The following is an 18,523-nucleotide window of genomic DNA, read 5'->3' as shown; positions in this document are numbered from 1 at the left end:
CTAGAAAAGGTTCACTATCTCAAAGTCACAAAACTAACAGGAGGCAAAATCAAGGTTCAAATTTCATTCTTCTGACTTCAAATCCAAAGCCTTTACTTTTACATTATACCTATTGTCTGGGTGTTTTTCTTCATCTCTACTGAAAAATCGAAACGCTAACTTTCAAAACGGATTGTTTTTTTCAATATAGCTGAAACTCCTGAATCTTCTTATTTTTTGAGATGCTTTAAACTGTCAAGTCAGTTACTATAATTTGACTTCCTTGATTATTCCAGGTTGGACTCCATTCTCTTGTCCTAGTTTGCTATAATACTTTAATCTCATCCAAAAAAGACTAACTGGCCCTCATATTAAAGGTCAATCCACTTCAGGTGGCCTAGTTGTAGAAACCAAAGTCATAGATCCCTATATAACAGTAGTATTCTGATACTAACATTTTATCCTCAGACTTCTTATAAGTTATCTGGCAAAGCTCTGACAGTGAGTATGAATTTCAAAACAAAGTCAGAAGTAAATAATTATATTTCTTATAGCTATGATTCCCAAAGCACACCAAATCCAAAATCATAGTATAATTTGCACAGAATTTTAATATTGCTAAACTCTTTTCATTTTTATCAAAGTAATATATATTCATAATTAAGTAAATCAAAACCAAGAAGCTTATGATTGAAAGCAGAATTTCCCCTCCTATATGGATAATCACTCTCCAAAAAAAATAATGTCAACATTTCTAGATATTTCTGTTGGAAGGAGTCTTTATATTCTGAATTGTTATGTTAATGATGCTATTTTCTATTTTTATACACCTTAAGCATTATCTATGGATGTTTTTATTGTGTTGGATAAAAAATTTAGCTTGTTTGAGCCAGCAAAACTAACTTTTTCCCTCTACCCCTCCACCTAGGATAGTTATATCTTAATTTTTTAATTTAATTGCTATTCAGTGTTGAATTATTCTGATTATGCAAGTGTTGGACATTGAGTCTATTGAATAATGACTGTGTTTCTTGAACATTTTTTGTTTTCAGTTTGTTAATTGCTGCTATTTCTACCCATTTGGTTAATTTTTAGTGTCCTCTCATAAATTCTTCCTCATGATGCTAATGGTGTCTCGATTACCAAGACAACAATCCATGAATTCCAATTTTTTATCCCCTATAAAGGTCGTCCTTCTTCCAGGTTGGTGGGATTCAGCACTTTATTCAGGTTTTGTTCTGACTTCATTCTGTCATTCTCATCAGAGAGTACTCAGAAAGTAAATTATTTATTTCTTGCTTGTATTTCTGTGTTCTTCCATGTGTGTTTTACTCTGCACGCACGTTCAGTTGACAGATTCACCAGGTAGAAAATTCTAAGTCAGAAATCATTGCTCCCATGTTTTTGGTTTCCAGAGGTGCTGTTGAGAAGTCTGATGCCATAGTGAATCTACTCCTTTTACAGGACCTGCCTTTGCTCATTAATTGGATCAGCACTTTTTTCCCTCTCTCTTTCTGCAAACTTTTAGGGTTTTACTCTACCCTTGGCTTTGTGAAATTTCATTATCATTGGTCTCTTTTTACATCCAGTGTGCTTGGCACTGAGTGGCCCTGCTAGTCTAGAGAGTTCTACCTTTCCATGCTAGTCATTTTTTGTATGATTTATTTTATAATCTCCCTTCTATTTGTTCTTTTTTCTGTACCTCTGATTATTCAGAGTGGGCTTTCTGAATCAATCCACTATTTCCTTATCTTTTCTTTCTACTTTTCATTTCTTTGTGTTTGTTCTATTTTACGGGCAATGTTTTCTTTATCTTCTAAGCCACTTATTGAGTTTACTTCTCTGCTCTTTTTTTCCTCAGAACCATCTTTTCCCACAGCATACTGCTCTTGCTTTGTGGCTGCAATTTTCTGTTTCATCACTCTGATGTTAAGGGCAGTTTTTAAAATTTCCTTCTCCCTGCATTGCCTCTATTTCCTCCAAGTTTCTCAATGCTATTTGTTTACCTTGGTCTCTGTATTTTATGGTCGAGGATTTCCTCAAACATGTGGTAAGCCTTGGCTATTTAAAACCCATTTTAAAATTAGCTATTGAAAAACGTATTTAAAATAAAGTCAGTAATAAATTGGTTGGAAGCTCTGTATTCACGAGCAGAGCTGAGTGACTAGGGGGCTCGCTGTAGAATTCCCTGTCTGAACTATTTTATTAGATGTCTGATGCCTATATCTTCAGATTTTGGGGGTTTTCCTGGGACTGGTATATTAGTTTCCTAGGGCTGCTGTAACAAATTACCGCCAACTTGGCTTAAAACAATAGAAATTCATTCTCTCATAGCTCTTGAGACCAGAAGTCCAAATTCCAGGTGTGGGTAGAGTTGGTTCCCTCTGGAGACCCTGAGGGAGAATCTGTTCCATGCCTCCCTCCTTGCATCTGGTGGCTGCTGGCAAACCGTGGCATTTCTTGGCTTGGGGGCTTCGTAAGTACAGCCTCTGCCTCCATGGCCTTCTTCTGTGTGTCTGGATCCTCTTTTCTGTCACTTGTAAGAGCACTCATCATTGGATTTAGGGTCCACTCTAAATTTAGCATTATCTCATCTCAACATCCTTAATTTAATTATGTCTACCAAGACCCTATTTCCAAATAAGGTTACAGTCAGAGGTACCGGGAGTTAAGACTTGGACTTATCTTCTGGGGCCACTATCCAACCCTCTATAGTTTGTCATAGTCTCCTATTTCCTACCTGTAATTTCCCTTATATAGAAACCTGGGAGCAGAGTGTTAGAAGAGGGTTATGGTTCTCCCACAGCGCACAGACATTCATTTCACCCCTGTACTCGTTACCTATCGCTCTGAAACAAGCCACCCAAACTTAGAAACTTAAAAACAACAATCACTGTTTTAAAAATCACACTTGTGCAGGATGCCAAGTGGGACCAGCTTTGGCTGGACAGTTATTTTGCTGTTCTCACCTACGGGTTATTCAAGTGCCTATAGGCACCTGGGCCCCTGACTACAGCTCAGTGTGTAAGGGGGCCTCTCTCACATGTCTGTGGTTGGTGCTGGCTGTTGGCCCTGGGCCTCTTTCTCTGAGTAGTGTCTCATCCACAAAACCTTGGCCTGGTTTCCTCACATGGTAGTCGCACAATTCCAACAGGGCAAAAGTGGAATCATCAAGGCTCCCGGAGGCGTAGGTTCTTTGTACATCACATCTGCTACAATCTATTAGTCAAACCAAATCCCGAAGCCAGACAAGATTAAAGGGACAGGAAAACAGATGGGAGGAGAGGCAAAGTCACCTTGCCAAGGGGCATGCATATAGGAATTCACAGACTATCTACCACAATCCCCATCTTTTCAGTACTCAGGTGTGCCTGGTATGCCTCAGTGTAGACCCTTCTGGGCCATCTTTCTCCGGTTCTGACTTTTGCTTTTAGGCCAGGATGGAGGAGGGACAGTTGCTCTGCTGCAAGAAGTAGGAGACAGGATCTAGAGCCCTACTTCCAACCAGTGCTTGGGTTTTTGACCCCTTCTCATCTCGTATTTTCAAGAGCATCACGACTTCAATTGTTGAGCTTTTCTGGGGTTCCCCTGGGCGAATGAAATTACTTCATGGCTTCCTGCTCTGTGGGCTTGAGTTTCGGTGCTCTGAGGTCTCCTTTAAATCAGACAAATTTCAAGATTTTGTTGTTCCTGTCTCCTCCCCTGTTCTCTTTGTCCTCATAGTTTTATACAGAAGAAAAAGCCTCTTCCCTTTATTTTTGGTTAATTTCAGAAGGGAGTGGAGAAACATTTCTCAGTGAATGGCCCTTCAGTTTTCAACCAAATAAGTAAGAATTTTCCTCCCCAAAATGGCTACCTCTAACTCATCTTGAAATTAAAACACAACTTTCAAAGCATTTGAAGGTATGACTATTTCACAGAAAAATGCCATTTGGAGCTATATTAAAGGCTGCAAAAATACTACAAGATGTAATTACTCTGAAAAGTCTCTCAATTGCTTCAACTGTGAATAATTAAGTAAATGAACAGAAACTCAGGAATGACTCTTAAAGGGATGCTTTTATGATGAAGAAAATGCGTTAAAAAAAAAAAAAAGATAAAGGTACACTAGCCCCAAAAGGGGTAGTTATAAGCAAAGAAGAGTTTCTAAGTATTTATCATAGAGAGGTAAGGTTAGAATGACCATGACTCTCACGAAATCATTCTGGATTCAGTAAAGAATAATGAAGGGAGATGGTACAAACAACACTGGTAATTGGATTAGAAGAATCAAGGGAATATTTTAGCGGAGAGTTTAAAGACACAAAAGGGGCAACTGTTAGAAGTGCCACAATGAGATAATGTATATAGATCTATGTCAGATAAACGCAGTTACAATAAGAAGAGGGCCCTCCAGCATGAGATCAGTAAAGCTCTTAAAATTCCCCTGGAATTAACCACACATATGTATATTTCAGATGAAAGTGAAGCATAAACAGAAGACTGCTTTTGGCTTATCCAAGGAGATAGCCTTTGTGCTCAGGAAACAGCTAGCTGGTTTTTCAGACTATAAGGATGCTTCAATAGTCCTGCCTTCTCTTCTTCTCGCCTTAAGCCACAAGAAACAAAAGGATAGAAAGAGAGTAGAGGCTTGTTAAGAAAGGCTGTCAAGGGGGATGGGGGAATGAAATCCAATTATAGCTCCGGAACCAAAACTCTGAAAAAGCACTGAATACGAAACACATTCCGCCCCAGTGACGGTAAATGGAGAGTAAATCTGGAGGAGACATAGACTGATGGTAAATGGAGAGTAAATCTGGAGGAGACATAGACTGCCTTTTGGCAAACACAGGGGGGAAAATGAAACCAAAAAACCTCAACCAAACCTAGTACTCTGGAATCACAAGCTAGCGGATGTCAGTGATCTTTATCTGTGGTTGCAAGGAAGAATGAAAGAGAAATGTCAGCCAGCTGGTCTCTTCTAATTGGCACTTCTTCATGGATATAAAAGACAGAGAGAATTTCTCTTAGCACATACATGTTTTAAAAATGAAAGACGTAATCAAACAGCATTTGGACCTGTCAAAGGTATAAATTCAATTTTCAGAGGACTTCAGTGAAATAAAAGTCTGACCCATGGGCCAATATTTGATTTCAGATCATCTCTGACATCACATATGGCCAGCAGTGATATTTTATTTCACAACTGAGTAAATCTGTAAGTTGAATACTCTGATGTCTACACCAATTTTATGCCATCAGAAATGAATGAATTACTGCCATATGAATGGTCAAATTGCCTCCAATTTGCTCCATTGTGAAAATCCCATTTTAAAATTCAAAATCCCACAAAACTCTTAACCAATGACTCTGATGCTGCACATTTTAGATTGTGTCCAATTTTTCTCTATTAATTTTTTTAATGTGTTTTATTTATTTTTGAGAGAGAGAGACAGAGTACCAGCAGGGGAGGGGCAGAGAGAGAGAGGGAGCAATTTTTCTCTATTTTAAAATGCACAAAGGGCACCTGGGTGGCTCAGTCGGTTAAGTGTTCGACTTCGGCTTAGTTTATGATCTCATGACTGGTGAGCTCGAGCCCCATGACAGGCACTGTGCTGACAGCTCAGAGCCGGCTTCCAATTCTGTATCTCCTTCTCTCTCTCTGCCCCTCTCCCACTCACACTCTCTTTCACTCAAAAATAAATAAACCTTAAAAAAAATTTAAAAATAAATAAAATAAAATGCACAAGTGGAGCACCTGGGTGGCTCAGTCAGTTAGGCGTCGGACCTCAGCTCAGGTCATGATCTTGTGGTTCGTGAGTTTGAGCCCCATATCAGGCTCTGTGCTAACAGCCCAAAGCCAGAAGCCTGCTTCAGATTCTGTTTCTTCTTCTCTCTGCCCACCCCTTCTCCCCGACTCACTCTCTGTTTCTGTCTCTCGCTCTCTCTCTCTCAAAAATAAACATTAACAAAAAAAACTTTTTAATAAATAAATAAAATGTACAACTTTACATCCTTTTTTTTTTTCTGTACACAATTATTTCCTTAGAATGAACTATTAGAAGTAAAACAAATTGGTCAAAGTCTTATAAATTATATAAAATTTAATAATTAAACTATCTGATGGAAAGATTATACCTTCCACAACTTCACTAGAAATCTAAGAAATGGATACCACGTTTGATAGTATTTTTTTTTAACTTTTATATGTCCGGTGAGTGGAAAATGGTCTTTTCATTTTGTTATATATATTTGAATTACTAATGAAGGGTGAAATTTCATAGGTTTATTGAGTTTTTATGAAATTTTTCATGTTTCAAATGTTTTGCCTGTGTTTCTATTGGGTATTCATTTTTTTCCCCTCAACTGCCTGTGACAGTACTTTCCATATTAAGGAATTTCACTATTTCTCCCTTTGTGTGTTACAAATACCTAGTTTGTGCTAGACATTAACTTTATGGCATTTGATAAATTGGACCACATATAAACTTAAAGCTTCAAGACATTAATATTTTCCTTTATGGTTTATGCATCTCGATATATGATAATTTTTTAAAACTTTCTTTCAGAGTACACCCATATGTAGCTTCGAGTTAATTTAGAAAATTAAACTGGATACAGGTAATTATCCACCAGAAGCAGATGTCATAGAACACTGGCTTCTGTTTTCCCCAATTAAGTCTACTGGTTGAATGTCAATGTAACCAAAAGGAGGACAGAAACACATGCCCCTTAGCAAGTGACATCCGCTATTGCTATTCAAATGGACTAGGTTACTTCCACTTGTCCAAATGAACTTGAAGTCAGTAGCTTTAAATATTGTAATTTTAATTTGTCACATTGCTGTGCTTCTGAACATCTATGTCAAAGGGCCTTCACATTCATCATTACGATCAATGTCCAAGTTGACACTGTGAGATAGGAAAGGTAGATGTAAGCTCCCTTTTATAGATAAGGAAACAAAGGCTCAGAAATGATAATGAATGATCTGCCCAAGATCCTCCAGCCAAAAAAGCTTGTAAGATGTGGAATACAGGTCTCGTAGGCCCCTGGTCTAATGTTCTTTCTTCTGTATTAGAGGAGCTCTCCAGGTGAGAGTGGAAAAAGTAGTTACCAGAGCAGAGAACAGAGGAGTAGAGATGTAGGTAGAAGAGCATATTTTCTGGGCAAAACAATAAATCTTTTATTCCATCTTGTGTTCTACCTGTATTATAGCTAACTTTGTTAATGGAGAATTGCTCCCTTTGCCAAATTAGCAAACTAATTAAAATAACTGATTCTGATACAAGCATTTTGCTAACACTTAATCCTTAAGAAAGCAACATCAAAATTCATTACATCTGAATCTCTTATTCCTAAAATGTGTGTGACTGTGGAATGGGGTAAAGTAAATCATTACCACATCTAGTATATTTTTTTTCTGACACCAACCAGGTTTTAGATTCTCCAGCACTAACTGGGTGTCCAACAACACAATTTGGTTCTGACACTAACTACCTGGAGTTAGCATTAGACCCCACAGGTTAAGTGTTCAGTCCCATAGACTGACCCATCTCAGATGCCAGCTGCAAATGAGGTGTTCAGGCTTCCCCCATTTCCGCTTGGCCTACTACAAATTTAGGGGCTCTATCAAAGAAAAAAACAGACCTAGACAGTAGTTAAAGCAAGAAAAACATATTTTAATCAGTAGCTATTGCAATAGGGGAAAAGAGAACTCAGTACTGGCTCAGTTCCAAATACAGGATGGACAAGGGGATTTATAGCAAGGATCAGGGTGGAGTGGAGGGAACATTAGAGGTAAGTGGGATTCTGGCTAACCCTACCTAACAGGGTTCTTTGCTGAAGGAAAGAAAGTGATCAGATATCACGTGGGAGATGGTGAAAGATAGGGAATTTTATCAGAAATCGAGCTGATCAGATATCAAGGATGTGGGGTTTGGTTAAAGAGTCTTAGCAGGATTCTTGCTACAGCTGGACTCTTGAGGACAAGGCCCAACAACAGGGCCTAGTCAAAAAGGGACTCAGAAAAGCCTATCTAGAGTTTAGTCAAGGAAAAGTCTCTGTCAGTTCCCATAATTCATTAGAATGACTCACAGAACTCAGAAAAGTGCTTTATTTACTAGGACTGGTTTACTACAAAGTGTACAACTCAGGAATAGCCTGGGGGAAGGTGTTCAGAGCATCTGTGCCCTCTCAGGGCATACCCCTTCCGCTTCCCAGTCCACCCATGTAGCTTCGCCAACCCAGAAGCCCTCCAAACCTCATGGTTTAGGGGTCTTGGTAGATGTCCCATTATGTAAGCATGAGTGATTAAATCATATCCACCATTTGTGACATATTTAAAACCTAGAGGAAATTATCCTATGTGAAATGACACAGAAAGACAAATGCATGATCTCACTGGTAAGTGGAATCTAAAAAAGTCAAAATCATAAAAGCAGAGTAGAGTGACAGTTGACAGGGACTGGGGGGAATGGGAGGGTGTTGGTCAAAGAGTATAAAAGTTCAGTTAAACAGGAAGAAGTTCTGGAAATCTAATGTATAGCATGGTGACCACAGTTAATAATGCTGCATTATATACTTGGCATTTGTAAGAGAGTTGATCTTAAGTGTTCTCACCACACACACACACAAATCAGAACGGTGTGAGGTGATGAATGTTAATTAGATTGATTGTAGTAATCATTTTACTGTTATATCATTTTACGGTTATATCAAAACCGTACATTGTACACCTTAAACATACACAATTTTTATTGGTCAAATAATACTCAATAAAGCTAACACCCCCTCAATCACTCACTTATTCTTCTACTTTAGTGAGAAACAGAGTTGAAGGCAATATAAAAAAAAGTAGTATGAGAAGACCAGCTTTGTTGACCACAGTTGACCCTACATAGTATTAAAATCAAAACTCTTGTTTTAAATATATTTAGGGATTATCTTTGCTAATCAGGACTTAATTTACTTAGTCTTCTCATATAATCGAATGTCAATTTTCTATCAGAGTTATCAACGAATTACTAGATTGCTAGCTAAAAATGATGTCATAGTTGGACCTCCTGGGTGGCTCAGTCGGTTAAGCGTCTGACTCTTGATTTCGGCTCAGGTCATGATCTCACGGTTCCTGAGTTCAGGCCCCATGTCGGGCTCTGTGCTTGATAGCATGGAGACTGCTCCAGGGTTCTCTCTCTCCCTCCCTCCCTCTCTCTCTCCCAGTCTCAATAAATAAACACTTTTAAAAAGTTAAAAAAAAAAGAATTATGTCATAGTTAACAAATACCTATATATTATTACTATAAAGAAAACATAACCATTATATGTACAATGAAACACATGAGTTAACATCCGTTACTTTGTGGAAAAATGTGCATTTCTACACTCAACATATTTAAGGTAAAAAATTACACAAGTGTTCAATTTATCACACCCTCTTAAAAGCTGCTAGAAACATGTTATAAATAACTCATAAATAAGATTTTGTGTGTGTGGAATTGTGATATTTACCCATCTATCCTAAAAATAAGGTATACCTATATCCAACAGCAGAAGAAGCCTGTATATTCATAAATATTTTTGAGTAAACATGTAATTCAACAGTCTAATGATACCTTTTGTTCCACCTTCAAAAACTGAGCCAGTTCTTCCACAGTTAGGTGATCTTTCTTGTCACTGTAGCTCAAGAGCAACAAATAAAGGTCCCGTCTCAATGACATCATTTTGTAAAAAACACAGAATTCTTCAAATGTCAAAGTTCCCTGATTCTCATCTGTATCAGCTTCCTGAAAGAGGCATAGAATAAACAAGGCAGTGTGAGAGTTTGAAATAGGAAATTCAGTACAGAGATGCTGAAAAGTAATATTTACTATAAAAAGGCTAGAACACGTATCACAAATGGTAAACACATTCTTTTAAAGCACACATGGAACCATTTGAAAAATGACTATTTATTAGGCCACGAAAAAAGTTTCATGTTATAACCAATCAACCTTATAAAAACCAATTTCTCTGATCACAGCAAATTTATAAACCAAAAAAGAAAGCTTTAAAAAAAAAGTAATTAGAGGAAAACGAAGTTTTCAATTTATTAGAAAGCAAGGTAGATTAAAAATAGACAATAATTCAACTCAAAAAGCTAGAAAAAATTAAGCTAAAGAAAATATAAGGAAAAAAATTATAATCAGAAGCAAAAAGCAATGAAATAAAGAACCAAATAGATACATCAGCAAAGGGAGAGCAATTAAACCAAAAGCTGATCTTTTGAAGAAACTAATGAAAAAGAAATCTTGGAGAAAATGAATCATGAACAAAAGAGGAAAAAATATCCAACACATTATGAAAATACCAGTCTCTAACCAGCTTCTGAATGTAATCCAATCAATACAGTTTTTAAATATAACAGAATCCCTCCTAATTTGACAGATGTAGTTTACTGTTCTTACAGCTATCAGAATCATTGAAACCTCCTTGTTTCCTCTCCACAGAAGTCTGAAAAATCCATTTAGACTGATTTCTAGTTGAAATAATTTGTTTCTAGTAATTATTGAGCAAGAATCTTTTACCATGTATCTTCCTTCTGATTGGCTGAATTTGCCAGAAAACACTAAAATTGTTGGGGATATGTTATGAGCAACAAATCTATTTACATGATCTTCATTTTAAATGAACACAGTTGTAACCGAACCAAAACTGACAGGGAATGAAAGGCAAGTTGAAATGCATGGGTTTTATGACATATACTCAGATGTAGGGGGTTTAAACATAGCTTTGAAAGTCAACATGTTCATAAAAGATAGATTTTTTAAAAAACTTTGTTAGCTTTGGGACAATTATGAACACACACTTTAGCCAATATTTAAATCATACACAGTTTCGTTATAGGGCAGATTGCTGTTGCCTTCTATCCTTTTAAAGGTAGAAGGAGAATGGTGTATAAAATATCCACATTTTTGCTGTATGAGATGCTTGTTTGTAGAATCACCGCATTTTAAGAAACTGGGTCTACTGTTCAAATTTCTGTCCTAATTTTGTTTCAAAGTATCTAACCCTGGATACAGAGAAGAAACATTTTTCAACTTCCTTGTAAATGCTGTAACAATTAAGAACAGTAAAACTCTCACATTAAACAACAGCATCTAAAGACTTCACAAGGAGCTATCAGTAACTGAATAGATTATTTTAAAAAATTTTAGTTGAATCTAGCTCTACAATAACAAAAGCAAAGAAACCTCTAGAAAGGCTTCAATGTCTGTACCAGCAATTCAGCCAGAAGAAGAATGTTCCTGAGACAATGCTAAGATCTTTGGTCCTCTCACTCCCATGAAGGGCATTTACACAACCCTGCTAGATGGAAGACCTACAGTGGAAATGTTCTATCTAGAAATGTTCTATCACTTCTGGCTTGATAAGTCTTTAAACCTAAAGGTCACAAAAAGACCCCCCTGATGTTTTCTTAAAGTTTGTCTAAAGGATTTACTTAAAATGCATAAAACATTTGACACAAACATTTCCTGATTTACCCTCTACAATGTTTAGTGCATTAGAAATAAAAAGGTGTTGGGGCACCTGGGTGGCTCAGTCAGTTAAGTGTCCTACTTCGGCTCAGGTCATGATCTCATGGATCATGAGTTTGAGCCCCACGTCAGTCTCTGTGCTGACAGCTCAGCTTGCTTCAGATTCTGTTGTCTCCTTCTCTCTGCCCCTCCCCTACTCATGCTCTGTCTCTGTCTCTCTGTCTCTCTCTCACAAATAAATAAACATTTAAAATAATTTTTAAAAGAAATTAAAAGGTGTCTGAAGGGGGAAAACATATAAGTAAAAATAGATCAATAGCTTATTTCTTTATCTTATTTCCAAAAAGTACTCTCACATCATTATTTTTGCAAGTATAGGCTTTGCCTTTCTCTTTAAGCTTGGGCCTTCTGATTTAATCAGCAGCTACTCTTCAGTACAATGAGCATTTTCTATGAAAAGGAACAGATGGGAGTGTGGGGCTCACAACGAGCAAAAGTGAGATGTCACAGGGAGTACCAGGAACATGGCAAAACTTCCCATTAAGTTGAAGGACAGTTCACTTTCTTTGTGACAACACATTTCCCCTCCCAAGTCCCTCACTCCATCTCCAGCGTTCCTTCTATAGCATATTCCTTCGTCTTCTTTCCTCTCTCTTATGTTGTTCTCCAGTGCAACAGGACCAACTTCCCTTCGCTGCAAACCGTGTCCAGCCAAGAGCTTCCCAAGCACAGGCCCACTGTAAGAGGTCACGGAATGGAGCCAGCCTCCACCATTCCTCACTGCCCCTCATCCCTCATGTCATTTGTGCCCTTCCCACCTCTAAGGACAAATGGTTAGAAAACAAAGGAAACACAAAACATTAACCATCACACAATTTCACACCTTCTGCTTATTTTTATATGTACAAAATATCACCCAGATACAAAATATCACTTGGAATAGAAAATTATCGCAAACCATGGATTGTGGTTATGACTTATCTCCACATAAGGGCACTTCCTAAATTAATATATTAGCTGTTAGTTATAATCTAACATTGTCTTTGCACCCACTTAACAGAGCTCACTTCTGCACCTCAGACAGAGGACTAAGTGCAATCCCAGCTGGGTGCCACAGAGTAAGTCTGGGCCCAAGGATTTTCCTCAAGGACTGGCCAACAGGGAAAGGGCATCTCATCTAATACCAACAGGCAGTTGAATGAACTTCTGGAGAGCTCCCGAAATGCTAGGAGTGATGTAGCACTTCTGAGAATCATGGATTCTAAATCTTAAACTCCTCTGAAACAAAACAGAGTCTCTTGAGAACTTAATAAGTGCTGTTTTTTTCATGTTACTAAGTCTTTACTCTGATCCTCACAAGAGCTCTGTGAGGTAGGCACATGAGATGTTATCACCCTCTCGAAGGGACTTCATGGAGTTTGCTCCAATATCTAAGTGCCAGGTAGTCTTATAATTACTCTCTGAAAAGAGCAACAATAAAAAAGCATTTTAGGAAGTGAAACTGTGGACACATGCTAAGTTTAGGAAGTCTTTTTTTCCTTCATGAAACAAAACGCCTCTCTTTTCATCAAAGAAAAATAAAACGCTACAGAGCAGGTGATACCAACTTCCAACATAACAAAATAGCCTTTGAAATATCTAAGTACATCAATAATATGCAACGTGTATTTTACAAAAAGCCAACCCATTTGTGAAAACATACCTGAAACATTTGTCGGACTTTTCTTCGGGGCAGATTGACATTTAGTTTATGCATCAACTGGTGTATCTCTTCAATATTCAATAAGCCATCACCATTCTTATCAGCTTCCTCAAAGGTCTGCTTTACCCACATGAAGAAAGGTCAAGAGAAACACTTTTTTCATAAAAATAAAAACTGCTCTCACAGAATACTCACAAGGACATTTATCATTAACACAGAGCTTGAGAAGAAATTCTCTGGAGAAGGCCCTGCCTGCAATCCATGGACTAGTGATCTGCTACCAGTGACAACAGGCAACAGGGGAATGGGTGCTTGGAGGTGATTCCCTTCACTTTGAAATGAGAGTCAAACCAAGTTCTTTTGGGAGTTTGTTTAACTCACACATTTTTACCCAATCTGTAAAGGAATACGATGTGATGAAACCTCAAATATACCAAATTTAGGCCTTATCTTCCTCCTCTATGACCTTCCAGTTAGCGTATTTTTACCTTCACAATACCCCACACTAGACAATTTTTTCAGTTCCCCTTTCTCTGTCCACTCCTACATTTAGAAACTGTCTAGTTCAATCTGCTCATTGTTCAGATGAGGATATAAAGCTAGAGGAAGAGAAATTGTTAAAAAATGTTGGTTTACTTAGAGAAAGAGAGAGCAAGCAGAGGAGGGGCAGAGAGAGAGGGAGAGAGAGAATCCCAAGCAGGCTCCGCGATGTCAGTGCAGAATCCAACACACTCTGTCCCCCCAGGCCCCCCAGGCCCCCCAGCAGAAATTTGTTAAGGATAAATTAGTAAGAGATCCACATTTTTGGAAACTTAGTCTAGTATTCTTGTCTCCTATACAGCAGATCTGTCTCTATACTATATTCATCTCCATATCACTAGCTTGGAAGGTTCTTACCTAAGAGCCTCAAATTTCTAAATCAAAAGCAAACCTCATATGTTAGAGGTTACGCTCAAATTGCAGGTAGGATATTCAGTGACTGAGGGTATGAAGCTGAGTTTAGATACAGAAGATTTACATCATGTGACCTGAGGTTTTAAAAAAACCCTCAGGGGGAGTGACTCGGGTTGTTTCACATCATGAGGAAGCAGAATAAATGGTAACCAATGGGTGATCTGAATTTTTTTTTAAATGAATAATTCAAGGGGCACCTGGGGGGCTCAGTCAGTTAAGCATCCAACTCTGATTTCACCTCAGGTCATGATCTCAGGGTTCGAGAGACTGAGCCCCATGCCCTGACAGCATGCAGCCTGCTCCAGATTCTATTCCCCCTCCCCAGCTCACGTCCTCTCTCTCTCTCCCTCTCTCAAAATAAATAAATAAATATTTTTAAAAAATGGATGATTCATAGTTATTGGGGGTAAACTGCAGAAAGCAGGAATCATGTGCACACTTAGAAAACCAAACTGGGCTTCAAAATTTGAAGGGGAATAAAGGTGGTGGAAAGAAACCAGAAAATCAAAGTAAGGGAAGGCATAGGTTTAAAACCAACAAATAGTAGAATGAGAGCAGGTGAGAGAGGGGGAAATGGATAATATTTGCCTCAAGAAGATGATATCAAACTGATTTTCATATTAAGTCAAAATACTAAAAGTATAACATAGCATATTTACATTTCTTAGGCAATTCAAATTATGATTGTAGGAGATAGGACCTCAGGAAGTAAAAACAACCATAAAGACTTATTTCTTCTAGATTTAAATACCTAAACACTGTAAATACCTTGTTTCACATTTTGTTCCCTTTATAACATTGGAAAATAACCAGCCCAGTTCTTTATAATTGAACTTCTCATAGAAGGACCTCATTATACATGACATCTGGAAGTTAACAGGTGACCCAGGACTAGGGTAAAAATAACTGAAGAATCAAAAGAGTGAAACATTTGGGCCAATTATTAATAAATACCTGAATCTCATTTTTTTTTTCTGTTTTCTGGACACACAGTCTCCATCCATCTCTATTTCTTATGACTGTGGACACTGCTCTGTGTTCAAAGAAGTCATGAAATGAGTCCAAGAGCAGTCATATTTTCATCCTTTTATTTTATACTTCCTTACCAAAGCCTCTCAAAGATTTCTCCAGAGAAGAGTCAAGGACAAGCAAACCCTAAATATGAGTATCCTGCCAGTACAAACCCTAGGATAGGCCTGTGTCTATAAGGCCTTCAGTGTCAACATATAAACTGGCCTTGACAATTGGTTTAGGGAATATGGGATTGGTAAGACATAGAGGTAGAATCCAACTGAGAAACAGACACTAGTCCTGATTCTGCTGACCTGGCACTGTGACAGTGTTCACTTATGGCACACCTCTTGGGCCTTGCATTTCCTCATCTATAATGTCAGTGAACACAACTAGATGACCTTGAAGTCCCTTCCAACTCTAAGATTCTATGAAAGGAAAAACCATTCTCTCCCAGTAACAGTACACATGGTATACAATTACAGGTAAAAGTATTCTGATATCTTAAAGCTATTCTTCATAATTAAGATATGAGTACTCAAGAAAGCTCTAAATTAATGATTCACATCACCATACAGGATGAGTTTAAGAAGAGAAACAATCATTCTGCAAAGAAAAACTGGGATAGTAAAAACCGAATGAAAGTTATGGCCTAGAATTTTCTATCAGAAAGTTAAAGGAAATTCTAAGTATTGAATGGTAGTATTTACCATAGGGTTGGGCAAACTTTTTCTGGAAAAGGCCTGATAGTAAATATTTTAGGCTTTGCAGCTCTCAACTGCAACTACTCAATTCTGCTATTGTGACACAAAAGAGACTATAAGCACCACATAAATTAATTGGCATTGTTATGTTCCAATACAATTTTATTTACGGACACTGAAATTTAAATTTCAGATAATTTTCAGCAGAATTTCACAAAATATTCTTCTTCTTTTGATTTTATTTTTCCAATCACTGAAAACCATTTCTTAGCTCAGGACCACATATAAAAAAGGCATTAGGCCACATTTGCCTACAGGCTACAGTTTGCAGGGCCCCTGATTTACTGGGAAGGTGTAAACTTTCAGTTGACAACATCCTTTCGAGACTGCCCAAAGTCTTCCAGAGGTAATAATTTCTCCTGTGGGGTCAAGAGATAAGGTGGGGAAATCATGGAGGAGAATGGACTGGCGGAGAAAAATGCTGAGGCTTTCATGCTGGGGCCACTGAGATTTCAGACTTAATCTCAAGAGGAAAGCAAAAGATTTGCCAGTCCTTACCTCTCTTCAGCAATAAAATAGTAGCTATTATTTATGAGTGCTTAATATGTGCTGGACAGTGTTCTAAACACTTTGTGTACATCAATTCATTTGATCTTCACACAACTACATAAGGCACACACTATGATTAACACCATTACCATGTGACAGACAAAGACTCTAAGGCAAAAGAGTTTAAGTTACTTATCCAAAGTTACCTGGTACATGGCAGAATTGGGGCCAAATCCCAGGCAGTGCAATACTAGTCCTTAAACAAAACACTATATTGCTATTAATAGACATGAGTAATGCATCTACCTCCATGAAACATGGCCATATTCCAGAAATAACCTGAATTACATTTTACACTGGAGGGATTTTTTTCATACAGCCACTTAAGATTCATTATTCTCATTATTCATTCACAGTTGAAATTTTCAGGCCTATTTGTAATGTTGTCCTCAACTAATGTAATTAAATGTATGTCCAACCAAAGATATTATTCTGTTATTAAAATATTACCTACAACCCTATCAAATCCTGACAAATATGTATGAGGATTGTCCTCTGATTCAACATAACTATTCTATTTTTGACATCAGCTTCTTTATTATTAATTTCCTCTGTCCTTTTCTCTCCTCACTGACACAAGCATCAACTGTTTCTATATATCTTATAAAATTATTCCCTGTGCAATTCTGGGGTACATTTGCTTTCCAAATAGCATACTTTCAGAATATGAAATCCCTCAGCTGTCAACCCGGTTAATTCAAACACGAAAACTTTCTATTGCCAGTAAACACGGGCAAACGAAATCAGTTTCAAAAAGCTATTGAGCTAAGCTAGTATAAATTCAAATTAGAATAGAACTTTATGATGTTAAATGTAACCCCCATTGTAACCATAAAGAAAACAGCTATAATGTATAAAAGGACATGAGAAAGGAATTTAAAATTTCACTATAAAAGTATCAACTAAACAAAAAAGACAGTAATGCAGATGCAGGAAACAAAAGACAAAAAAGTTATAACGCATATAGAAAGTGAACAGCAAAATGAGAGAAGAAAATCCCTCCTTATCAGTAAGGAGTTTAAATGTAAATGGATTAAATTCTCCAATCAAAACACAGAGATTGGTAGAATGGATTAAAACACATGATCCAACTATATGCTGTCTACAAGAGATTCACTTAAGATCCAAAAACATGCACAGGTTGAGAGTGAAATGATGGAAAAAGATACTACATGCAAATAGTAATGGAAACGGACCAGAGGTGGATTTACTAATATTAGACAAAATAAGCTTTAAATCAAAAAATGTTTCTAAAAGATAAAAACAGACATTATATGTTGATAAAAGTTTCAAATATAACAATTATAACAATTACACATCTAATGACAAATCAAAACATATGAAGCAAAAACTGACAGAATTGAAGGGGAAATAGACAGCTCTACAGTAATCATTGGAGAATTCAATATCCCACTCACAATAAAGTATAGAAAAACCACATGGAAGGTAAGGAAATAGAGAATATAAACAACACAATAAACCAACTAGGTCTAACAGACATGTACAGAACACTTGAACCAACAATAACAGCAGCATACACATTCTTCTCAAGCACACAGAGAACATTTTTCAGGATAGATAATATTGTATGCCTAAATTAAGTCTCCAATTTTAAACACACATATCATTCAAAGTATCTTCTTTGGCCACAATGGGATGAGATCAATAACAAAAAGAAACTAAGAAAATTTACAAAATTATGGAAGTTAAACAATATACTTTTAAATAACCAATGGATCAAAGAAGAAATCATAAAGGAAATTAGAAAATACTTAAAGATGAATGAAAATGGAAACAACATATAAACTTAGGCAGTGCTAAGGGAGACATTTACAGCTATAAATGCTTACATTCAAAAATAAGAAATACACTTGAAGCTACTGTAACGGCATGTCAACTATACTTCAATTAAAAATAAATGTTTTTAAAGATGAAAAATAAAATTTAAGAAAGGTCTCAAATTAACATTTAACTTTACCACTTAAGGAACTAGAAAAAAAAGGACAAACTAAATCCAAAACTAGCAATAAATAAGTAAATAAAATTTAAAAATCCAAAGCTGGCAGAAAAGG

The 18,523-nt window shown here is 37.0% G+C and overlaps 1 protein-coding gene across 10 annotated transcripts in view; it reads right to left on the bottom strand.

Annotated features, from left to right (window-relative positions):
• Window positions 1–18,523, bottom strand: part of PLCH1 (phospholipase C eta 1) — a 218,128-nt gene that overhangs the window by 64,319 nt on the left and 135,286 nt on the right. For all 10 annotated transcript variants that reach the window (XM_053903692.1, XM_053903691.1, XM_053903686.1 and 7 more), the window contains 2 exons: window positions 13,174–13,303; window positions 9,570–9,740 (listed from right to left, as the gene is read on the bottom strand). In XM_053903692.1, coding sequence (XP_053759667.1) covers window positions 9,570–9,740; window positions 13,174–13,303 — 301 coding nt within the window. The remainder of the gene's footprint in view (window positions 1–9,569; window positions 9,741–13,173; window positions 13,304–18,523) is intronic.

Source organism: Panthera pardus, unplaced genomic scaffold, assembly GCF_024362965.1.
Source record: "Panthera pardus isolate Hobbes unplaced genomic scaffold, ASM2436296v1 HiC_scaffold_16, whole genome shotgun sequence".
Taxonomy (NCBI): Eukaryota; Metazoa; Chordata; class Mammalia; order Carnivora; family Felidae; genus Panthera; species Panthera pardus.
This window is presented reverse-complemented; position numbering and strand designations above follow the sequence as displayed.